This window comes from Pavona decussata, unplaced genomic scaffold (assembly GCF_977016875.1).
Source record: "Pavona decussata unplaced genomic scaffold, jaPavDecu1.1 SCAFFOLD_189, whole genome shotgun sequence".
In the NCBI taxonomy this organism is placed as follows: Eukaryota; Metazoa; Cnidaria; class Anthozoa; order Scleractinia; family Agariciidae; genus Pavona; species Pavona decussata.
Genome location: NW_028145598.1, coordinates 491,371 through 501,562, shown reverse-complemented (window position 1 = coordinate 501,562; position 10,192 = coordinate 491,371). Strand labels below are relative to the sequence as shown.

The window sequence follows — 10,192 nt, the reverse complement described above, 5'->3', positions numbered from 1 at the left end:
AGCTATGCAGCCTGGCCATCATGATTCGACCGCCATGTTTGACAGAACGCTAAAATACCATGTGCGAAATATTTTGAGTTGAATAAGCGAGGTAATACTGAGTGAAACATTTTCAGTTTACGTGCTGCTGTTATTCTGCGTCAAAATGGAGGAAATCGTGGCAAGTGTGGCGGATTTGAAGTTCGAGCTTGAGCTGCAGCTTTACAATCAAGTTGGAGTGCAACCTCTTCCTTTTCCAGGGATGGACAGTACCATTCACAATCAGCTGATAGCTTTAAATAACTTTGAAATAACTCAAAGATTGGAGGGTTTTCTACACTTATTTAGTGTGGAGGTAGAGGTGGCACAAATGGGTTGAGCTATAGAATACAGGGCCAATTTTCCACTATTGTGAATGCAAGTGGCTCGGCTGCTCGCTAGTCAAATGATATTATAGAACAAGTATTATTCAAACGGCTTGGACTGGTGAGCTGCCAAGCCACTAAATTATAAACCTTATGCATTCTTTGAAATCTGACTGTGACTGGGAAGCAGTTGAGCCACTAAAATATTATAAACCTTACTCAATCTCTCCAACTGTGACAGGCGAGCCACTGAGCCGTTGATTCACTAAAATGAAGGTGAGAGAGCTGAATTCCTTCAAGAAATGTTGCTCCAATATTTCACCTGCTGCTTTGCATTTCGTTTTATAATAAAAAGGGCAATTTTGCCCATAAAACATTGGAGCAATGTTTCCTGGTGTAATTCAAGGCCACATGCAAAAACTTTTGGTGAATCTAAGCTAAAACAATAAAAAGCGATCCGAAAAGTCATTTTGGTCGGTTATGCTCTCAGCCCTTCAATAAGATTCATAACTATTCTATACCTGCCAACTTTTTCTGAGATATAGGCGTGAGATTTTTATCTTGGGAGTGCTGGGATTTTTGAACACGACACGATGATTCATTTCCGAAGATTACCGAAGAAGTCCGAAGTCTTCCGAAGACGTCCGAAGTCTGCATTTTCTAGCTCGCTCCCAGTGCTTTTCACCTTCAAAAATCAGAGGTCGCAAAGAAGGTATTGTCATTTACTCATTTTATACATGGTTTTCGTTCCTTACATGGGTCTGAGTTAACATATTTTTGGAAATTGTGTCAAGCAAGACGGCAGCAACTCACATTTTTCAAATCAGGCGTGAGAAATTGGCCCGCAAGCGTGAGCCAGCGTGAGATCAAAGTTTTCAACCTGCAGGCATGAGACTCACGTCTAAGGCATGAGAGTTGGCGGGTATACTATTCAGGGGTTTCACTAAGTTTTAATGTAGGGGGGCCCCTTTTGAAATGTGGCCCTGTATTCTATAGTTGCTCCACATAGATGCACATTATACCTCTGAAATTTAATTAGCGAGTCAAATGCTAGAAATTTTTAAAAGGTTTTCAGGTGATATTTTCACAATACCATTTGTTTGCAATCAAGAGCAGCAGAGATTTGGGACCACCATGAATTTTTGTTGATCATGTGGCTGGTAGAGTGAAACTTGGGATAAGCAAAATTTTGATCCAGCTACATTCAGTCAACTGCATGACTATACCAGATATTGCTCCTCTTGTCTTTAGATAATGTTCATCTTAGACCAAACATGCATTTTGTAAATCTCTAAGAATTTTTCTGACCACACAAGAGGCAATATATCATTGACTGGATGTATAGTAGCTACAAATTGAACTTCACTTTTGATTGCATGGTAAGAATTTCAGATTTCAAATGATGCGATTCTACCCTGTACATGTACATTTACACTTTTAGTGATTTGCACAGTGCTGTTACAGTAATACAGTGTAGGAAGACTAGCATAAAAGCATTGTTTATCATTTACCAGCTGGCAGCAATAACACTAAAACCATTTGCTAGTGGAAACCATTACTAAATGTAAAAGAATTCCTTTGTCATGTTTAAAACATTTTGTTGATTTAAATGACAGTTTTTCTTTGTTGTGTTTTCTCCTCTTGCTGTTTTGTTCCACAGAGTCTGGTGCAGCTGTGTGTGAATATTTTATGAGAAATGTGTGTAACCGAGGCCCATTGTGCCCATTTAGGCACACAAAGGGTGAAAAGACAGTGGTATGTAAGCACTGGTTGAGAGGCCTCTGTAAGAAGGGTGATCAATGTGAGTTTCTTCATGAGTATGACATGACAAAGATGCCAGAGTGTTACTTCTATTCCAAGTTTGGTAAGTTTACATCTTTATTTTATATCATCAGGCTATGTTTTAAATCCATCATTAGATTATGATAATACGTGCTACCAGCTTTTGGCAATTTTCTCTCATTTGTTTGTTGACTTTGATGCCTTTGCATTGCAACAGATCAGTCATAAGCCCTGAAAGAACTCATTTCCTCTGGAATCCCTTTGGATTAATTGGTTAACTTCAGCAAAAACACTATAAATAGCGTAAATATTCTGTAGTATTCTGTATACAAAAGCCGTGATCTAATTAGCAAATCACTGTATCAGAACGAATAACGAGCAGCTTCGGTTCGCTGATTTCATTGTGTCAGGTGTATTAGGTAATTTCTTTTGTTTCTCCATAAACACAAGTTGCTGACAGGGGGGACTTGCGTTTTTGCATACATTATTTCTCGAAAACGAAGAGCCTGGAAATCAGGGAAAAAAATACAGAGCAATGTTACTTAACTGGAATGAAGTCCACATGCCAAATTTCAGTTACCTTTGAGCGCATTGAAAATCGACGAAAAACCGGGAGGACATTCTTGCCCCAAGCCCTTCAATAATTATTGTAGCTTACCTTGAGGAAGCTGTTTGCAAGGGTGGTGGTGCTACTATAAAATTATGTACATGTGCTCAGTGACCAGTCCCTGTCACACTGGCAAAATAGGGATAAGTAACTTTACAATATTTAAGCTTTCAAGATACAGCTGTACATGTACTCATACAGCTGTAGCTGATAGTTAATTAACCCACCCCACCCCCCCCCCCCCCCAAAAAAAAAAAAAAAACCACCCCTCTTCCACTTTCCTACAAAATTGGCCTATTTCATTTCCTTTACATTTCCCTTATGTAGTTTCTGCGAACATCTGTTATAACAGATTGGGTGGGGGAAAAGTTGAGGTTTTCAAAAATCTTGACTTATTGTAGACAAAAGACCAAGACTTTCTTTTATCCGGAAGATTTGGTAATCTGTAAGAGAGACTGGGAGATCTGTTCTGAATCCAGGAGACTCCTGAAGGATTCTAGGTAGTAGGCATGCATGCTTCAGTACATTGTATAAACAAACCCTAGTTTACTTTTAATCCTGGTTAGTAATATTCATCTTTCAACAACTGCAGCAAATTGTCAAATGGTTCTCAAAATTGCAATGTACAATGTAGATTTTGCTAGTGGCTGATGCCTTGGATATGTCATCTTGTCTTTTTTTTCTGAATATTTAGGGGAATGCAGCAACAAAGAATGTCAGTATCTTCATATTGATCCAGAGTCTAAAATAAAGGACTGCCCATGGTATGATAGAGGATTCTGCAAACATGGTACACTGTAACTCATAGTTATTTCTTTTTTAGTAGCACTTTATCACTTTGTAAAATAATAATGGTCAATTTCAGTATTCATTGCTTCTTTCCTCAGAGGAGCGATGCCATCTGTTTTTAGTTTAAGTTAAACATTGAATATCTGTTGCCGAAAAAGGGATTTTTTTTCAATGGAAATTAAAATTAATGGTCCAGTTTTGCTAACAATACCTCCAACACAGGTGCACACAACTTGTATTAATTTTTTTTGGCTGCCAATAGAAAAGATGGAAATAGATTGCAACTGGTAAAAATTGGCTGATTTTTTTATAGTTTTAGGGTTGTTCTTCCTTTGAGAAATGACTTGACTATTTCCTAAGTGCACAAAGGGCAATTTTATGTTTAAGCATTTTATGTTTAGTGGATTATCAACTCCTTTTATAGCCTGGTTGCAGCCGGAGTTGTCACTTGGGACCCTGACTTGTCACTCAAGACCTATAGAGAACTATGACCACTATACCAGGGATTGTATAGACTGACTGTCTGCAACGCAGGCTACCCCTTATACTGCTTGAGTATTTCATTGTATATGGATTCAATTTAAGATTTTTTTTTTATGTAATTTCAGGGGTACAGCTTAATATGGGGTCTTAGTTCTTCTTTGCTGTAACCCATTTGAAGTTTTTCTTCTTCAATAAACTTGTTGTAAATAAAAGCAAAGGTACATGTACTTTGTTAAATATTTTTTACAGTTTTGACCAAGATAAAACAAAATTGCCACACAACAATGCCCCTTTAATACCATCTGTTGCATCTAAGCGTGGACACAAGACAAAAAAATATGTTCTAATAGGGTGCCAGACATGACGTGTTTTGTCACCAAACATTTTGAAGTTTGACAGCTAATAAGCAAACTGTCTTGCCAGATCAACGCGTTCCACTCATAAGCTTATTTTATTTTTCTCAACTTGCAGGCATATTTCTCACTCAGAAACAGCACACTTGCCTCCAGAAAATATTCTTAACATCTAAAAATGCTTGCAAAGAATATTTTGTTGAGCAAAATCAAATCAAGTCAACAACTGCCGCCTACTCCAAACTTTGAAGTTTGAAGTTTGAAGTTTGAAGTTTATTTGCCTTTCTTTCTAATATATTTACAATTAATTGGGTGGTTAATGTATGGCGAGGTGACCTCTAGAAACCACCAGGCTTATAGTTGAGGCCACCTCGTACCTAAAAAAATATATGCTTATATAGTTAGTGCAACAAGTGTGCGGCTTTGCCAATTCATTGTGATTATTTTATTAAAAACTCTAGCACTTTATACTTAAAGTTGGGAAAACTTGTCAGAGAAGTGATTGTAACAGGAAGAGAATTCCAGATCTTTGGGCCTTGGTAAAGAATTGTGAATTTTTTCAGATTAGTTCGGCAATGATGCACGCGATAGTTGTTGGCAGTTCTGGTGCTATAGCCATGAATTTGACTGTTTGTCAAAAACAAGTTGAAAAACAAAGGAGGCAAAAGGTTGTTATGATAAAAGTACATAAATTTCGCTATTAGAAATGTATTGATTTGATAAATGTCTCATTAAGCAAATGAATTAGCGCGTGTGATGTCGAGTGATTTTTACGAAAACCAAATTGACGGAGATAGAATATTTCGTTTGTTTCGGCAAATTCGACTAAGCGGTTGTACATGACCTTTTCAAAGAATTTTGAGAAATTTGGCAGCAAAGAAATTGGTCTATAATTTACAAAAAGACTCTGATCCTCTGTTTTGTAGATGGGAATTACTTTACCAATTGAATGTTTGGCGCCAAAACATGTCGTGTTTGCACCCAACTAGAACAGGTTTTTTGTCTCATGTCCATGCTTAGATCCAACCGATGGTATTAATAGTGCACATTTGCTGTTTTTTCTTCAATCAGGTCCAAGTTGCAGGCACCGACATGTCAGGAGGGTGATTTGTCTCAACTATATGTGTGGGTTTTGTCCAGAGGGCCCCAAATGTAAACACATGCAGTAAGTGCAAGATCAGGTTTTTTGCACAAACAATTTGTTGTGGCTCCTGTACATTCCTAGGTACATTTTATTCATTTTTGCTCTGCCAGTCAAAAGAAAGCATTGGCTGCCGTTGTATGTGTTGTGGCTCAAAAATGTTTTGGTTTAAATTTTACATACATACAGTTCCCTTATCTTTGAGCTGCACTGTACATGTACACGTACACTTTATTTGATAATGCAGGTTTACAATCTGGCAGACAAAGGCTGATGTGGACCTGCCTAAAGTAAACTAACGAGTTTACAAAAGGAAAATAATAACAAAAAATTGTAACAAATTTATTGTGTGCAAATGTGTATTACATATGTGTGACTAAGAAGACTAAAAGGAGACGCATTATTTAGAATAAAAATGAAGTCAATAATAATAAAAGGATTCGTTCTTGTTCACAATGAAGGAACCGTCTTTATCGAAGCTTAAGTCATTGATGGTTTTGTGCATTTCTTGAAGTTGTTTTTTGAAGGTTGGCTGAAAGAAATGCCAAAAAATATACGAAACCGATGCGATAAATAACATTTCAAATGAGTCAAAAACGAGAACTCAACTCAACAGACTTAAGTTATGCAAAAACCTAGCTTAAGAAACTAAAAGGTGAAGGAGAAACTAATTACATACTAAATGAGGCAGTAAAGCTTGAATATGTGAAAGTATAAAAAAGCAAACTAAGTGTTACGAAATATAAACGGAAAAATAGACAATAATGAGACGGAGAAGTGCAGATGCGAAGCTTAACGAAATAAAGGTTGCAAATCACTATTATTGTTCTAAAATCCAAAAGAAACATAAACGTCTTTTGTCCAAAGGTGTTGATCAAACCATTTTATTTTCCCTTTGTCTCAGATTATGGTAATGATTACATGCACTACACAAAGGACAATAAAGATTAAACTGGTGATTAAATTTTCAAACCAAAAACTGCACCATGTAAATTTAAAACTGTCTTTCTAGTTACACATCCTCACATATTCTTTAATTATTGTTACAGTTTTTTCTTTTCTCATTAGCATTTGTATGTACCTATTATAAATTCAACGTAAGTTTGTACTTAATAATTTAAACTGAGATGACAGAAGAGCTGTTGAAATGTTTTAAAAAATCAACACGGTTGTTGTTTTTCTTAAACTTTTAAAAATTTAATTGGTTTCAAAAATTTTACCCCGCCCCCTAAAAAAATTAAATAAATAAATAAATAAACCACAACATATGTACAGAATTCATTTTCGACATGGTTGTGTGGTGTGGTCATGAGAAAAAAAAATTAATGCACTGTCTCATATATCTGGCCTAACAAAGGTCTGTCAATAAAATTAGTCAATATTTAAAATCTGCAATCTTGGCTAACTTATTTTCCTTGTGATTCATGGTGATTTGCAGACTGATTTGTTTTCTTCAGTCCTAGATTTGAACTTCCCGTAAAAGATGAAGCTGGTGAGAAGAAATCAATGATCAACATTGTTTGTCACTACTGCAGTCAACCAGGACACAAAGCATCAAGCTGCCCTAGCAATCCACACAAAGAAAACTTTAAGGTACTGCAGCTAACCGTTCATGGCAAATCTGAATCAATCAAGGGTTTCACTGACTAGGGGCCAGTCACCAGGCAAATTGACCGTCTGTGAACACAACTTTGGCCAGCTGCTTTAACATCTTAACCAATGTTTTCAATAAAAGAACATATCCAAGTTACTGTAACTATCTGCCCAGGTGCATTAACATCTCACCCAACTGTTCAAACTCTTAATGAAACCCGTGATCAATAGAAATGATTTATTTTAATATAATGTACAGTCACCTCTGTTTTTCTTCTCTTGGTAATGTTGTCAATGTTAAGGTTAACTGCTTTTTAATTTTTTTCTATCAGAACATGAATATGCAATCCAACATAAACATTGTCCCTGTCACAACAAATGCACATGTGGAAAATGAACGACCAATGATAAGGAGACCTCTGGAAACAGTCACATGTTACAAGGTGGGTGAACAGGATCACTTCACTTCCATGAAGTTTTCTGCACTTAAAAGCTGATAAATTTCCATATTTTGGATGCGCATGAAATGGGGCCCATTTTTCGCATGGTCAAAGAGTGAAAAAAGCACAAATGGAAACGCTTGCTGCGTAGGCTAACTACTTGTTGCCTCATGCTGCAGGTTCCATGTTAAATGTTGATGTACAAGACATATACTTAAATGATGAGTCCACAGCCATTTTGAAATGTTCTTTTTACTTTCTGTTTAGTGTGGTGACAAGGGGCATTATGCAAACAAGGTAAGCTTGAATTAGTTTACCGACTCAGTCATCCAGCCTTGTTACCATGCCTTCATCCTACCCACTGGATCTCTTCCTCACTCCATAGGTGGGACAAAGAGAGCCCCTGGAACAAAGTGGTGACTTAGATTGCTTCATTTATATTTGTGGAGTACAAGGCATATATCCAAATAGCTTGTATCTCTTAAAATTGACTGCTTTGCTCCCTGTAAATTCAGTTAACATGTTGCGGGTGTGATTATCGTGCTATATCTTCGTTTTTTAACCTTCTTTTTTTTATTAAGGGAAAATTATTTCATTGGACTACTGACCTAAGTGGTTTAGGCTGTTTGAATAATAATAATAATAATGATAATAATAATAATAATAATAATAATAATAATAATAATAATAATAATAATAATAATAATAATAATAATAATAATAATAATAATAATAATAATAATAGTTTGAATGTCATTTTGGGGGCTTAATCTGACTTAAAAGCCCTAACAGTGATCAGCATCAAAATTTTCCTTGTAATATCAATGGTTATTCAATCCTGAGATCATGATCACCCAAGGTGAATTTTGTTGATATTTTAATAATTTCTCCCAAGTACTTTTATAAGAAATGTATGGGAACAAGGTAGGAGAATTTGTTCTTTGATATTACTGAGGAGTTTAAAGGGTTTAATTGTTGAAATGTTTTTTTTTTCAGTGTCCCAAGACAAGATCAGAGTTGATAGGATTATAACAAGGTGTCCCCCCTTTACACAGTGGTAGAGCTCTTTCGACAAAGAAGTGACAGACTCGCTTATCGATTTTTTTCTCCGATCGAGATTTGTAGACGAAACATAATTAATGTTGTAAACAAAATGTATCCAGACTGTCAAACAGTCCGTCATGTAGGATAATCTTTGTTTTCATTGTTTAGCCTCGTTAGCTCGCATCAACACAAGTGGCGAAACTACCTAGCTACAAAGAGCTCGAAAGCTTGCTTGAAAGAGCTCGGCAAACTTAGTACCATATGAAAATGATGTATGGCTGCCGCCCAGCCATGCATTCCTTTGTAAATTTCAGAGTTTTTTTCAAGCTATTTTCTCCGAGAACATTCAACGTATCACACTGATGTTCAGCCTGATTACCAAGCGTGGCATGCGCTTTTATGGGTGTCCATTGTAAGGGTACAACCCTAGCACACGCTGTACTCACACTCGAGATTTCTTCAGACGACACGTTCTTATGCAGCAATCAATTCCAGCAGTGTCAATCCCCCCAGGGCGGGAGCCGGGCATATTTCAACATTGTCTGTCTCGGGGGTCGGGCATTAAGTCTACCCATGTGCTTTTGACGGCCTCGTTATTTTCTCCTCTCAATACTGTCCCTTCGTTTCGATGACACGTTCACCGGCAAAGACAAAAAATTCTTGTTTAACTACGTGTGAGATGGTAGATCCATTGAACGAACGGCCACCGTGAAACTATGAAATTTCTTCCGAGCGATAGCCCCATAGGAGACCCTACGAGGCACAGGAAAAAATCTTTGCCCTCGGCGGATTCACTTAGGACAATAACATACACTGAAGAGTAAATTCTCTAAGCCATCATTTGTGTTCGTACTGCTAGCGGCACAACATTCATTTGCTTTGGTTTTGCTATACTTCTCCCTGTGATTGGTTAGCAAAACTAGCGCCACTCTCTCAACCAATGAGAAATGAAATTGTGGCTTCTCCCCTGAACACTGAAAACAACCTGTCTTTATAGTTGCTCCCCTCTTCCGTCGCAGGCTTGCCCGAGAACGGGGAAACTGCCGCTGGGTCTCCGTGGATGACTTGCCCTCCTCCCCTTTTCCTTCTTAACAATTTCGTTCGTTTATACCATGTACTGTCGTTCTTTTACACTTTTCGCTTCCCATGCCTAGTACCGGGTGGCTATATGGAACATGGATAATCGCACAAAGGCTAGGATGCATGCCTTCGCCGCAGGATCTGAAAGCCGCAATCGATGATTTCGCAGTGAGGGTTCGTGACAGTAGTAGCCTTGTATCTGTAAAACTCGTGTTATATACCACTTACTCTTGAGGTAGTTTCACCTTAAGCTTAATGGAATGTCGACAGTTTATACGAAAACTGTTTTGTTTATTTGTGGTGTTTTTAAATGACTCTTTGTTTATAAACGCAAATAAATAACTGGATCTATAGTTTATATATCAAAGATCCCAAACAAAACGACTACAACAATAACAAACTAAAAAAGCAGCCTGTTAAAACCTTGCATCCATTTTTTTCCACTTTCCCGCGGAACCTCGTATCCCAGGTGTTGGGTTCCGGTTCTCTCATCCAGACGGATTCGTTCAGTACTGCAATGGCGTGACGCTCGGTGC

General features: G+C 37.4%; 1 protein-coding gene across 1 annotated transcript; it reads left to right on the top strand.

Annotated features, from left to right (window-relative positions):
* Positions 1 to 13: 13 nt before the first annotated feature.
* On the top strand, positions 14 to 10,009 carry LOC146462403 (cleavage and polyadenylation specificity factor subunit 4-like). Its single transcript, XM_085085674.1, has 8 exons — positions 14 to 248; positions 2,005 to 2,208; positions 3,428 to 3,523; positions 5,430 to 5,523; positions 6,957 to 7,092; positions 7,425 to 7,535; positions 7,800 to 7,829; positions 8,529 to 10,009. The coding sequence occupies exons 1-8, from the start codon at positions 146 to 148 to the stop codon at positions 8,562 to 8,564; spliced, it is 810 nt and encodes a 269-aa protein (XP_084941800.1). The 5' UTR covers positions 14 to 145; the 3' UTR covers positions 8,565 to 10,009.
* The last annotated feature ends 183 nt before the right edge of the window (positions 10,010 to 10,192 follow it).

Coding starts and splice junctions, on each gene's coding strand:
- LOC146462403 (XM_085085674.1), top strand. CDS start 146: ATGGAGGAAATCGTGGCAAGTGTGGCGGATTTGAAGTTCGAGCTTGAG. Junction 249..2,004: donor TCCTTTTCCAGGGATGGACA/GTACCATTCACA, acceptor TTTGTTCCACAG/AGTCTGGTGCAGCTGTGTGT. Junction 2,209..3,427: donor TTACTTCTATTCCAAGTTTG/GTAAGTTTACAT, acceptor CTGAATATTTAG/GGGAATGCAGCAACAAAGAA.